At 45.9% G+C, this 14,571-nt stretch overlaps 1 protein-coding gene across 1 annotated transcript in view; it reads left to right on the top strand.

Annotated features, from left to right (window-relative positions):
* Positions 1 to 1,025: 1,025 nt before the first annotated feature.
* Positions 1,026 to 14,571, top strand: part of BMERB1 (bMERB domain containing 1) — a 151,550-nt gene continuing 138,004 nt past the window's right edge. The window contains exon 1 of the mRNA XM_032145235.2: positions 1,026 to 1,289. Coding sequence (XP_032001126.1) covers positions 1,184 to 1,289 — 106 coding nt within the window. The 5' untranslated portion in view covers positions 1,026 to 1,183. The remainder of the gene's footprint in view (positions 1,290 to 14,571) is intronic.

Below are 14,571 nucleotides of genomic sequence, written 5' to 3'. Positions count from 1 at the left end.
TCTTATTTACATTTTCATTTTCCTTATTACTAAGGGGGTTGAGCAGCTTCTCACATTAGGCCTTCCTCCTCTGCCCACATGACATGCCTATTCATATTCTTTCCTGTTTCCTACTGGGAAATCATTTTCTTTTTTTCGTTTCTTTTCTTTTTTTGAGACAGAGTTTTCCTCTTGTTGCCCAGACAGGAGTGCAATGGCATGATCTCGGATCACTGCAACCTCCACCTCCCAGGTTCAAGCGATTCTCCTGCCTCAGCCTCCCGAGTAGCTGGAATTACAGGCCTGCGCCACCACAACTGGCTAATTTTTGTATTTTCAGTAGAGATGGGGTTTCACCATGTTGGCCAGGCTAGTCTTGAACTCCTGGCCTCAAGTGATCCACCCACCTCGGCCTCCCAAAGTGCTGGGATTACAGGCATGAGCCATCGTGCCCAGCCACTGCCATGGTGGTTTTTTTTTGTTGTTTTTTGTTTTTGTTTTTTTTTAAGATAAACCTCTGGGGTTTCTGGAAAGTAAAGCCCCGTGCTCCAAACAGCTCTGCTATACCTGTGTGCAAAATATTTTCATCTCTCTGTCTCCCCCAAGTGCATGCAAACACATATGTAACTGATATAGGCATCCACTGTCCCACCTCAAATCATACAGACGCACACGACAGATATTCTCACAGCAACGCAGTCAGCCAAGCCCAGAACCCATAGATCTAGGTCCACACTCACGCCTCTGCATACTCCCCAGAAAGATGGATGCATCGCCCGCAGATAGAGACGGGCTCACCAATCCCACTCAAAACCCGCAGCCCGCTTACAGCTCGCAAGCCGCCCACAGTGCCAGCCCCATGCCAAGCATCACTAGGGGCTCTGGAATAGGCAGGGGCCTTGTTCTCACTTCCTTTGCGTTTGTTTTATTTTAGTTGTTTTGTTTGTTGTTGTTCTGAGAGTTATCTCCTGCCCCTCTGTCTCCCTACCCAGCCCCCAAGCCTCCCCACTGCGCATGTGCCGTGCATCCCTCCCCCTCCTGGGTACCAGGAGGCGCTCCCGGGCGCTGGCGGCGGAAGAGATGGAGCCGCGTCACGGGCGCCCGGCCCCTTAAAACGCTGCTGGCTGCAGCCACCTCCCTCCCTGCAGCCCGCTGCGGGGATGGAGTAAAGGGAGACCCATCGACCTGGCCACGGGGATCAGCGATGGAGTTAAAGCAATCTTTGTCCACCCATCTGGAAGCCGAGAAGCCTCTGAGGCGCTATGGGGCGGTGGAGGAGACGGCTTGGAAAACGGAGGGACTGGGGAGAAGTGAGTACTGGGGTGGGAGGCCGGGGACAGCTGGGGATCCGTGTGCCTGAGCGGGTGGTCGTGGGAGCGCGAGGAACGCCAGCAGTGGACCCAGGAAAGCGCCCCCGCAGTGGGGCTGGCAGCGCAGGGGTATACGCAGCTCTGCGCAGGGACGCGCTCTCCCCGCGAACAAAAGGGGGGACCCTCCAAGCTGAGCCTCACTGGGAGGGTTGGGAGATGGCCAGGCAGCTAAGGCAGGAGCCTGGGCTCGACTTAGAAGTCCCGGATCTGTCAGCTCGCAGCTGGTCCTGTGAAATCGGGTCTCTCCCACAGCTCAGGGAGGAGGATTCTCTCTCCGCCTGGGATGCGCCAGGGTGCTGGAGACGCAGGACCGTCCTGGAAAGCGCCCACGTCCCTGGAGAGGGGGGAGTGTCTGCTGCGTTTCCGCTTGCTTTCCTACCCCCTGCGTGAGGTTTCGGAGTGCACCTGAAATTCCCAGCTTTTCCTCCCCCGCCTTCCTTGGGTCGCGGTGGGAGGCTTGGGGCGGCGAGAGGGTCAAAAGATGAACCATGCACACACCGTTCTCCTTTCTCTCTTGACTCAGTTAAAGTCTGCTTGGGTACAACCCTAGAAGGCAGTTTCGAAATAGACCTGCCGTATTTATTTACTGGTTCTCTCTGCGGTGTTTGGATGTCGACATTTCTAAGCAAACGAAGGATTTTTGTTTTTCATTAATAGAATACAATAGTTGAAACTCCTGCCCTCAAAGTGTAGAGGCAGCTTCAGGGGCTCCAGGGTCACTGGAGGTCCCTGCAAACCCAGGGGCTTCCCAAAGCCGCTGCTCTCACATGGCTTGCCTACCAGGCTGGGAAGGAGAGGTCCTTCTCAGGGACCCTGCAGCTTCCTGCCTCGCTCTGGGTCACTGCTCCGTGCTCTGCCCCAGCATGGATCTCTGAGCGATGTAGGGCTAAAGTATTGTGAATGTGATCTTATTCTGTCCTCACCTGGTGGAAAATTGTGTGTGCGCGCTCTCTTTCTCTATACCTGTAATTATGGATATAGAAAATCTTCCTAGAAGGACTCAACTGTGTTCTGATTCTGACGGGTTGAAGTTGAAATCACAATCTAATGTCTTAGTGGTTCATCTGCTAGGATGGATGTCACAGCGCTGCCAACCTCTTTCCTTTTCTTTTTTTTCTCCCTTTTTAACCTTGATCCTTCTTTCTAGTTCATCCTTTCAAGACCCAATGACTTGGTGCTTTGGCATAACATCAGGGCATCAGGGCTGAGGGTCTCTGTTTCTTTCTTTTTTTAATGTTTAAGTGCACATAGTGGGTGTCCATATTTATGGGATACATGAGATATTTTGATACAGGCATACAATGTGTAATAATCACATCAGGGTAAATGGGGTATCCATCACCTCAAGCATTTATCCTTTTTTTGTGTTACAAACAATCCAATTACACTCCTTTTTTAAAAAAGCCCAGCTGTGTGACTAATTATACTCTTAGTTTAGTTTTTTTTTTTTTTGAGATGGAGTTTCGCTCTTGTCACCCAGACTGGAGCGCAATGACACAATCTCGGCTCACTGCGACCTCTGCTTCCTGGGTTCAAGCGATTGTCCTGCCTCAGCCTCCAGAGTAGCTGAGATTACAGGTGACTGCCACCATGCCCAGCTAAATTTTGTATTTTTAGTAGAGATGGGGTTTCATCATGTTGGCCAGGCTGGTCCCGAACTGCTGACCTCAGGTGATCTGCTTGCCTTGGCCTCCCAAAGTGCTGGGATTACAGGCATGAGCCACCGCACCCACCCTCTTTTAGTTATTTTTAAACGTACAATAAATTGTTGACTGTAGTCATCGTGTTGTGCTATCAGATACTAGATCTTATTCATTCTATCTACCTATGTTTTTGTACCCATTAACCATCTCTATGTCCCCACCTCCCAATACCCTCCCCAGCCTCTGGTAACCATCATTCTACTCTGTATCTCCATGAGGGTCTCTGTTTCTTACAAGCTCAAAATATTCTCAACAATGGTTGCCTTTTGTTGCTAGATGACCATGTACTGAGAACTTTAAGTGCATCATTTCATTTAGTCCCCATAACAACCTCCTGCAGTACTAAGACTCCCCTTGCATAGATTTTAAAAAATGAAACAAAACTGGGACTTGTTAGGTGATCTGACAGTTAAGTGGCAAAACCAGGATTTGAACCTGGGTCTCTTGGACCCCAGAGCCTGCTTTTAACATGAAGGTTTATTGCTTTCATGGTTCCAGAAAACTTCCTAAGTTTGTTGAGATAGTCACAGAACATGCTCAGTGATTTTATAAATATGTGGCAGCCCTCTTGCTCTCTGAAGCTCACAGAAGCCTTGAAAAAATGCTGGGTCCATGCAGAATAGAAGCTGTTCACACGAGTGCTGCTTTGAATCCCCACTCTGTGCCTTGCTGGCTATGTGACTTTAGGAGTATTGCTAAGCCTCACTCTGCCTTCATTTTCTGAAAATAGAGATGATAGTAGTGCCTACCTTATGGCTTTATTGTGTATACTAAATAAGATGATACATATAGAACTCAAGGTTAAGTGCTCAATACACATGGTTCACTTCCATTCTGTTACTGCACAACATTTATAGACAGAACCTGCTTTTACTCTTTGCAAGGTATTACGTAAATATTGGTCAGTTCTCCAATAATGCCCTTATAGCTTTTTATATCTTACCATTTGATGAGAAAAAATTTGAAACCTGCTGGAGAACTGCAACAAGCACCCAATTTACAGCAGTTTCAATCCTGAAATTTTTGTATTTCTGAGTCCTATGCTGCACACTGTTAAAAGTCTGGTATAAGGCCAGGCGCAGTGGCTCACGCCTGTAATCCCAGCACTTTGGGAGGCCAAGGTGGGCAGATCACAAGGTCAGGAGATCAAGACCATCCTGGCTAACATGGTGAACCCCATCTCTACTAAAAATACAAAAAATTAGCTTGGTGTGGCGGTGGCCGCCTGTAGTCCCAGCTGCCGGGGAGGCTAACACAGGAGAATGGCGTGAACCCAGGAGGTGGAGCTTGCAGTGAGCCGAGATTGCGCCACTGCACTCCAGCCTGGGTGACAGAGTGAGACTCCCTCCCAAAAAAAAAGTCTGGTATAAAGTCCTTCTTACCCTCTGTTTCAAACCATCAAAGGCTGAGTCCTGCTTCCTAGTCAAAGGCAAGAGGAACAGCTCCTGATCTGTACTTGCGTGGATCCTCAAATCTGGTTTTTCTTTTCTTTTTTGAGACAGAGTCTCACTCTGTCCCCCAGGCTGGAGTGCAGTGGCACAATCTCAGCTCACTGCAACCTCCGCCTCCCAGGTTCAAGCCATTCTCCTGCCTCAGCCTCCCAAGTAGCTGGGACTACAGGTGTCTGCCACCATGCTCAGCTAATTTTTGTAGTTTTAGGAGAGAGGGGTTTTCACTATGTTGGCCAGGCTGGTCTTGAACTCCTGACCTTAGGTGATCCGCCCACCTCAGACTTCCAAAGTGCTGGGATTACAGGCATAAGCCACCGTGCCTGGCAAAACCTGAAATTCTTAAAACGTGGATCCAGAGTCTAACTTCTGAAACTTGAATCTGGCAAATTTTATTTTCTAGACTTTTTTTTTTTTTTTTGAGACAGGGTCTTGCTCTGTCGCCCAGGCTGGAGTGCAGTGGCACAATCTCAGCTCACTGCAACATCCGCCTCCCAGGTTCAAGCAATTCTCCCGCCTCAGCCTCCCGAGTAGCTGGGATTACAGGCATGCACCACCACATCCAGCTAATTTTTGTATTTTTAGTAGAGATGGGGTTTCACCATGTTGGCCAGGCTGGTCTCGAACTCCTGGCCTCAAGTGATCTGCCCTCCTTGGCCTCCCAAAGTGCCATGATTACAGGTGTGAGCTACCATGCCTGGCCTGTTTTCTAGACTCTTGTTTGCACTGAGGGGGTGTTTGATTAAACCTTTTTTGGAACACTCTTTCAACTCTCAGGGTATCTATGGATCCATTCCATAAAGCCTGGGCCCTCCATTTATTTATTAATGAAGTGTGAAAATTAGTACTTTTGTTTCTATGGCATGACAATTGCCAAGCCAATGTTGTAACACATGAAATGCTGGAGAAAAGAAGAGGCCCCTTAAAAAGAAGCCATGCTCTGTTTAACTTCCACACATTTTTAAATATTTTATGTTAAACACTGAGTAGGTGTAAATTAAACAGAATTGAAGAGGGGAGGGAGACTGCAGAACTGGTCTTTTTTAGTTAAGCTTGTGTTGACTGCTATTTTAAATTTCAACTATAGTTTTTAGATAAAAGATATGTAATGTGCTACAGCAGAGTAGCAAAGAAGGAACGTTTTGAAGTTAGGCTGAATGAGTTCAAACCAGCCTCATTCAGTTGTCACTTGGTAGATTTGTGACCCTGGGAAAATTGCTCAAGGTCTCTGTGTGTCAGTTGCCTCATCTGTGAAGTGGGGTTAATTGTAGTAATTCGCACTTCGGACTCTTGGAAGATTAGATGAGATATGTATATAATGCATTTAGCACAGGGCCTCATGCTGAAAGCGCTCAGTCAAGGCTGAATGGTTGTCATAGGAGGACAGAAGGGGACGGCCCCAGCAATATTTGCAGAGGTTATCCCAAGCTCACCAGTTACAGCTTTTCATTGCTTCCATTTCTTAGTAAATTCTGGTTAATGATTCTGTACATATTGCCTTCCTCATGGGAACATGTGGAGAAAGGCTTCCGCACCCTTACAAACCATCTAGTATTTTCTCCTTTGAGAAAGGTTCAAAGTAATTGCTCCCAGCCACCTTCAACCACGTTTTTCCACTAGCAGGGAGGTTTTTTCCCCGCTCAGGTGGAAAATGTATAGTGACATTTCAGTGTGGTTAGATATATAAAAATACTGCTTTCAACCAAGCGTAATTAATTGAGGGAGACATGCAGACAAGGTGCCTTTTGAAAAAGCGCAGAGCTTTTCAGAAACACAGTTGTCTGCTGTTGTGGCCATTTCTTGATAGATTTGAATGTGTCTTAAAGGATGATCAAGATTTTGGACAGGGGAAGTGGAGGAGTTGGGGGTGGGAGAGGGGAATGCCAGGAGAGGTAATAGCATTAACTCTCTGGGTGTGGTGGCTCATGCCTGTAATCTCAGCACTTTGGGTGGGCGGATCGCTTGAGGTCAGCAGTTCGAGGCCAGCCTGCCCAACATGGTGAAACCCTGTCTGTACTAAAAATACAAAAACTAGCCAGGCGTGGTGATGGGCGCCTATAATCCCAGCTACTAGGGAGGCTGAGGTGAGAGAATTGCTTGTATTCAGGAGGCAGAGGTTGCAGTAAGCCGAGATTGCACTGCTGCATTCCAGCCTGGGTGACAGAGCAAGACTTCATCTCAAAAAAAAAAAAAAAAAAAAAAAAAAAAAAAAATCAACAAAGGTATAGTGGTGGAAATAAATGCTCGGTGAGTAGGAGATTGGAATGAAGTAGAAAGCTCAAACTGCAATCTTTCCATAAGCCCAGGGGAGATGACTATTATTTAAAAGTTCAAAGTTGTGTACTGACTAACAAGCAGATCGTTAAACTGGCCAGCGTTTCAGGTTTCATAAACAGTGTGGAGACTGAAATAACGCAAATTGCTGGCAATCTATATAATAGATTCTTGGGGAAGGGTTTGAACTGTCTTCTTCTGTTTGGTTACATATGCTCATTTTATTATTTCATTTTGGTTTTGCGTTATTTCTTTTTTTCTGATTGTAGAAGTAATACATGCAGTTTATAAAAAATTTGAATTCATCTGAAATATGAAAATAAAAAGTAAAAAACGGCCATCATTTGCTCCCCAAATCCCATTTATTCATTCCATAAATAGGTACTGAGTGCCTTACAAGTGCCAGGCAGTGTTCTAGCGGCTGCAGGGACAGTGTTGACATTTCTCAACAAAGTCCCTGCCCATGTAAAGCTTCTATTTAGGGGAAGTTAAGACCTGGGTTGAGAGTGAAGGAGTCAAATATTACATAAGCAAACAAGTAAGATGGTTTAAGTCATAGTAAGTGTTACATGGGAATTAATAGGGAAGGAGTACTTTTCATTTGGTGTTCAGGAAGTGCTTCTCTAAGGAGGTGACATTTTGCTGTATAAATAGCAGGAATCCAGGCAGTAAACATAAAGGCCTTGTGCTAGAGGAAGAGACAGAAGGCCAGGGTGGCTGGAACCCAGTGAGTCAGGGTGAAGGGCAGATGAATCAGAGGGAAGCCAGACTAGTTAGCGCCTTTTAGGTCGTGATTAAAACAAACAAACAAAAAGTCTGAAATTTATTCTCATTGCAGGAGAAACAGCTGAAAAATTTTAACCAAGTGACTAACATGAACTGTTATGTTTTTTGAGGTTTTTTGTTTTTGAGACAGGGTCTCGCTTGTCACCCAGGATAGAGTGCTGTGGTGAGATCTCAGCTCACTGCAGCTTCGACCTCCTGGGCTCAAGGGATTCTCCCGCCTCAGCCTCCTGGGTAGCTGGAACTACAAGTGTGCGTGCCTCTAGAGCCCATTAAAAAAAAAAAAAAAAATTAAGACGGAGTCTCGTTCTGTTGCCCAGGCTGGAGTACAGTGGTGTGATCTCGGCTTCCTGCAACCTCTGCCTCCTGGGTCCAAGCGATTCTTCTGCCTCCAGAGTAGCTGGGATTACAGGTGCCTACCACCATTCCTGGTTAATTTTTGTATTTTTAGTAGAGATGGGGTTTTCCCATGTTGGCCAGGCTGGTCTCGAACTCTTGACCTCAAGTGATCCACCTGCCTCAGTCTCTCAAAATACTGGGATTACAGCCGTGAGCCATGATGCCCAGCAGCCCTGCTAATTTTTGAATTTTTTGTAGAGATGGGGTTTTGCTGTGTTTCCAGGCTGGTCTTGAACTGCTGGGCTCAAAAGCAATCTGCCTGTCTCAGCCTCCCAAAGTGCTGGGACTACAGGCAAGAACCACTGTGCCTGGTGAAACCCTGTCTTTACTAAAGAAGGTGGTAGGGCTGGAGCCTGGTTTTTGTTTTTAAAAGGTCATGTTGGGTACTAGATGGGGAATTAAGTCCATAGCGGGGCAACTGATGATCAATGCAAGCAGCATTTGATACAGTCCATGATTCGTTCCTAATCAATTTTATTTTGCAGAAGTGGTGGCAATTTCCTTGAGTGTGAAAGGTGTGACAAGGGCCCCATGGGTTGTCCTCGGGAAGATCAAGCACCGGGTTAAGACTTAGGAGAGGGAGGCGGGGCGCAGTGGCTCAAGCCTGTAATCCCAGCACTTTGGGAGGCCAAGGCGGGTGGATCACCTGAGGTGAAGAGTTCAAGACCAGCCTGGGCAACATGGTGAAACCCCACATCTACCAAAAATACAAAAATTAGCTGGGCATGGTGGCACATGCCTGTAATCCCAGCTACTCGGGAGGCTGAGGCAGGAGAATCGCTTGAACCAGGGGGTAGAGGTTGCAGTGAGCTGAGGTCACGCCATTGCACTCCAGCCTGGGTGACAGAGTGAGAAATTATCTCAAGAAAAAAAACAAACAAACGAACAAAAAAAAGAATTAGGAAAGGGATAGATTCTGCACTGTCTCTCGACAGGCAACTATGTAAATTATTGCAAAACTATTATAGCAGTGATATAAATATTACAAATATGATAGTATCTAGAATGTACTTTGAACAAGTGCAATTATTTACACAATTGGGTAATGTCTGCTCGTAACTTTGTTCATAATGTTATGTTTTATTTTTGCGAGAGTTTCCTCATGTGTTAACTGAAGAAAAAATTAATCATGCCTATTCTTGGACTGATTAGTTATTAAACACATATTAATAATAATATCCATTCAATGAGTTTTAGCTATGAACTTGAGCTTATTAAATTCTCATAACAGCCCTATGACATAAGGAGAATTATTATTCCCATTTTAAACATGGGGAAACCGAAGTTTCAGGGGGTTAAGAAACTTGCTGAAAGGCATAAAGCTAGAAGGTGGTAGGGCTGGAGCCTGATTCTAAGCCCTCTCTGCCTCTGGATGTCCCTATCCACTGTCTGTTATTCTTGGTTCAGTGCTGGCTGCTGTAGAGATTAGAGATGGAATAAGACAGAATCCCAGCCTTCACTCTTAAAAGGTTTACAGATCTGGAGAGTGAGAGACACAGCTACTAAGAACACCACAGGGCTGGGCATGGTCGCTCACACTTGTAATCCCAGCACTTTGGGAGGCCGAGGCTGGTGGATCACTTAAAGTCAGGAGTTCAAGACCAGCCTGAGCAACATGGCGAAACCTCATCTCTACCAAAAATACAAAAATTAGCCAGGCATAGTGGCATGCATCTGTAATCCCAGCTACTCTGGAGGCTGAGGCAGGAGGATCACCTGAACCGGGGAGGCAGAGGTTACAGTGAGCTGAGATTGCACCACTGGACTCCAGCCTGAGCGACAGAGCAAGACCTGAGACCCTGTCTCAAAAAAAAACACCACAGGCCGGGCGCAGTGGCTCTCACGTGTAATCCCAGCACTTTGGTAGGCCTCGGTGGGGAGGATTACTTGAGTCCCAGAGTTTGAGACCAGCCTGGACAATGTGGTGAAACCCTGTCTCTACCAAAAATACAAAAAATTAGCCGGATGTGGTGGTGCGCCTGTGGTTCTAGCTACTTGGGAGGCTGAGGTGAGAGAATCGCTTGAGCATGGGGGGCCCGGAAGCTGTGGTGAGCCAAGATGGCACCATTGTACCCCAGCCTCGGTGACAGTGAGGCCCTATCTCAAAAAACAAACAAACAAAAACAAAAACAAAAAATCCACCGTAACTTATAGAGCAGTATAATGAAACACAGGCTAAATGAAAAGTACAAGTGTGGGCCAGGCGTGGTGGCTCGAGCCTGTAATCCCAGCACTTTGGGAGGCCGAGGTGGGAGGATCGCCTGAGGTCAGGAGTTCGAGACCAGCCTGGCCAACATGGTGAAACCGTCTTTACTAAAAATACAAAAAGTTAGCCAGATGTGGTGGTGCACGCCTGTAATTCCAGCTACTCGGGAGGCTGAGACACGAGAATCGCTTGCACCCTGGAGGTAGAGGTTGCAGAGATTGCACCACTGCACTCTAGCCAGGACAACAGAGCGAGACTCTGTCTCCAAAAAAAAAAAAAAAAAAAAAGTGTGAAGTTAGGGAAGAAATTGGCTCTGACTGGGGAGCTGCAGGCCAACAGCAAAGAGGGGTGTTTGCATTGGGCCTGAAGGCTAAACAGGGTTTCGAAAGGGGAAGAGAGTAGAGAAGGGGATTTCAGGTGAGCTGTCTGCCCCAGGCACAGAGGTGGAGATTCCGAAGGCCAGGTCCAGACACCAGCTTTGTTTTTTTTTTTTTTTTTTCCTGTTTCTTTCCCCTTGGCTTAATGGATCCTGGGACTGCCTGGTTCGCTTATATGAATGGGCTTGGGGGTTGGTTGGAAGCCAGCACAGGTAAAGGCCCTCTTTTAGTACTTCACTCACAAGTTCCCCAAAAGATGCTTACCATAGAATCAATTCATTTCTTCACTATTCACTTGTGAGCGTCTCCTGTGCACTCGTTTTAGAGGAACAGAGCCAGAGGGCTCCTGATCCCACCCTTAAGAATTCCATCCTACTGTGGTCCATTTCTTCCTCTGCTGCTTCCTAGCACTGTGATCTTGAACAATTGGCCTAACTTCCCTACGCCTCAGTTTCCTCATCTGTAAAATGGGTATACTGATTTCTTTAACCCCTGAGAATTAAACAGAATAATGCTAGGAAAGCATAGTGATGAATACATGTCACTAAATGTTATTGATGGTAGCAGTGTGAAGGCTCAGCTCTGTTTTGCAGACGATATTTATTGAGAAATGCCTGCCAGGCTGGGTGGGAGGCGCTAGCCTCATAGTATGAGTACATGGTGGTCCTGCCATGGAAGAGCAGATGGTTTCTAGTTTGTTGGTTATAAGTGTGGGCTTTTGAGAGAGCTTTTATTTTGAGGCCTGGCTCTGCCACGTCCTGGCTCTGGACTTCGAATGAGTTATTTCACCTTTTTTTCCCCCACCTCAATCTTTTGCTATCTGTATCTGTTCTCAGTGATAACCATGAGGAATTATATAGATCTGAAGAAGTTTCTCAAAGTCAGTTTTGGAGACAGGGTCTTGCTCCATTGCCCATACTCGAGTGCCGTGACACAATCACAGCTCTTGCAAGCCTCGACTTCCTGGGACCAAGTAAGCCTCCCGCCTCGGCCTCCCAAGTAGCTGGAACTACAGGTGCACACTACCATGCCTGGCTAATTTTTAAAATTTTATTTATAGAAATGGGGTCTTGGTATGTTGCCCAGGCTGGTCTTGAACTCCTGGCCTCAAGCAATCCTCCTGTCTTGGCCTCCCAAAGTGCTGAGATTATAGGTATCAGCCACCACGCCTGGTTATTTCGCCTCTTAAGCTTTGGTTTCTGCGACTGTACAACAGTGACAGTAATAGTATCTACTTTGGATAGCTGAGAATTCCTTGACAGATTGGAAATCATTCAATACAGAGGCCAGTACAAGATACATGTTTAGTAAATGTTAATTATTATATTATTGGCTTTACAGCTATGGCAACAGGCACATACAAAGGTAACCTTGATTTAATAAGGGTGTGTGAGTAAGTAGGGGGTTGGGAGCAGGGCAGCCAATGGAGCAAAGAGGAGGGGCTTAGCCAACCCTCGGGCTTCTGAAAACTTTCCGGAAGAGCTGAGCCTTAATAAGAAAGAGTAGAAGGAAATACATACGTGGATTCACCATTCATTGTTAGGAAAAACCAAATTGGAACCTCACTGAGATATCACTATGCAGCCACTGGAAAGGCTAAAATTAAAAGGACTGATCATACTAAGTGCTGGAGAGGATGTAGAGCAACTGGCACCCTCATGCCTTGCTGGTGGGAATGTCACATGGGGGGAAATGGCTTGGTCATTTCTTAAAAATTTAAACATACACCAATCATAGGACCCAGACGATGCACTTCTGGGTATTTACCCAACAGAAATGAGAGTAAGTGTCTCTACAAATATTTGTACACAAATGTTCATAGCAGCTTTTTTAGGAATAGCCCCAAACTGGAAACAACCCAAATGTGGTATAACCATACAACAGAATGCTTTTCAACAGTAAAAAGGAATGGACTAAAGACACACTATGTAAATGGATCACAAAATCATCATGCTGAGTGAAAGTAGTGAGAAAGAAAGAAAAGAGTACATACCGTATGAGTCCACTGACATGAAATTATTTTAAAAATGCAAACTATTGTATACAGACAGAAAGTGAGATCCTAACTCTACAAAAATAAAAATAAAAAAGTTAGCTGGGCATAGTGGCCCACGCTTGTGATCCCAGCTACTTGGGAGGCTGAGGGAGAAGAAAGGCTTGAGCCCAGGAGTTCAAGACCAGCCTGGGCAACATAGCAAGACCTCATCTTTACAAAAAAATTTAAAAAACTGGCTGAGTGTGATGATGTGCACCTGTAGTCCTAGCTACCCGGGCGGGGGGGGGGGGGGGCTGAGGTGGGAGAATCTCTTGAGCCCAGGAGTTTGAGGCTGCAGTGACCTATGACTGCACCACTGCACTCCAGCATGGGCAACAAAGTGAGTCCCTGTCTCTAAAAAAATAAAAATAAAATGATTATAAGAAATAACATGCATGAAGTTCTTCCCATGAGCCACTCTGTGCATGTTTTACATGCATCCTCCGTTCCTTACAAAACATTCTATGAGATGAGACACAATACAGCCATCTATTGCATTTATTGTTCTATTTACAGAGGAGCAAACTGAGGCTTACAGAGGTTAAACAATTAGCCCAATGTCACTCCACTGATAAGTGGTAGGGTTGAGATTTGAACCCAACACAGGTTGACTTAATTTGGCTGCCTTCCTAATTTCCTAGGATTAGTTGAAGCTGTAATTGATATAGATGCTTAATGTCAACTAGACACATCTCTGTGTTTTCTTAGAACTGATTCTGTTCTCTGGCTCATTAATTTCCTTTTCCATTACAAACATGCCTCTTGTAAGCTTGAGGACTACATCTCACCACTTCAAAGTGCCTTCAGGGTCAACTGGAGTGGAAGTTGAAGACATTCACAAAAATGGAGGAGGAAAAGCCTTTCTGTTTTGAAAACCTGTAGCTTCACAGAGAAAGGCTTTCTTTGAATGATCAAGAAGGATTTCTAGGTCAATATAGGGGCATACTACTGTAACGTTTGACAGCAGGAGCTCTGCCTGCATTTGAATCCTGGCTTTACCACTTCATAATAGTTGTGTGATCTTGGGCTGGTTACTTAACCTCTCTGAATTTCAGTTTTCTCTTCTGTAAAATGGGGATAATAACAGGATCTGCCTCAAAGGATGTATTGGTCCGTTTTCACACTGCTATAAAGATACTAGCTGAGACTGGGTAATTTGAAAAGAAAAGAGATTTGATTGACTTACAGTTCGACCTGGCTGGGGAGTCCTCAGGAAACTTACAATCATGGCGGAAGGTGAAGGACAAGCAAGCACCTTCTTCACAAGGTGGCAAGAGAGACTGACAGAGGGAAGCACCAGACACTTATCAAACAACCAGATCTCGTGAGAACTCAGTATCATGAGAACAGGATGGGGGAAACCGCCCCCATGATCCAATTACCTCCCACCAGGTCCCTCCCTCCACACGTGGGGATTACAATTCAGATTACAATTCAAGATGAGATTTGGGTGGGGACACAGCCAAACCGTATCAAAGGCTAATTAAGAAGATGCAATGAAATAATATATGAAAGCCCTTCACAGAGTCTGGTGCTCTCAGTAAGTGGTGGCGATCATGTTAATAGAAGAGGATGTGAAGTGGGAATTGACCTGATAGTTTCTGAATAGTTGGAGAAAAGGAAAAGAGAGAAGTTAAATTTAAGTGGGTGAACCTCAGGAAGAATGGAGGTGACGATGAGCATGGAGATTTCTGGAGGCATGCATGAGTTTCGCCGCACTGGAGGAGTTGTGAGATAAAAAGGATGGTTGAGCAGGACCACTAGACTTTGGCGAATTAAAAAAGTACTGGCAATATGGGGCCATTGCAGGACAAGGGATGGAGGGAAAGAAGTAGCATTTATTTATTTATTTTTGAGACAGAGTCTTGCTGTTGTTGCCCAGGCTGGAGTGCAATGGTGCGATCGCAGCTCACTTCAACCTCCACCTCCTGGGTTCAAGCGATACTCCTGCCTCAGCCTCCTCAGTAGCTGGAATTACAGGTACCCGCCACCACACC

The sequence above is a fragment of the Hylobates moloch genome, unplaced genomic scaffold (assembly GCF_009828535.3).
Source record: "Hylobates moloch isolate HMO894 unplaced genomic scaffold, HMol_V3 SCAFFOLD_23, whole genome shotgun sequence".
Lineage (NCBI taxonomy): Eukaryota > Metazoa > Chordata > Mammalia > Primates > Hylobatidae > Hylobates > Hylobates moloch.
The sequence above is the reverse complement of the archived record's forward strand: the minus strand, read 5'-3'. Positions and strand labels throughout refer to the sequence as shown.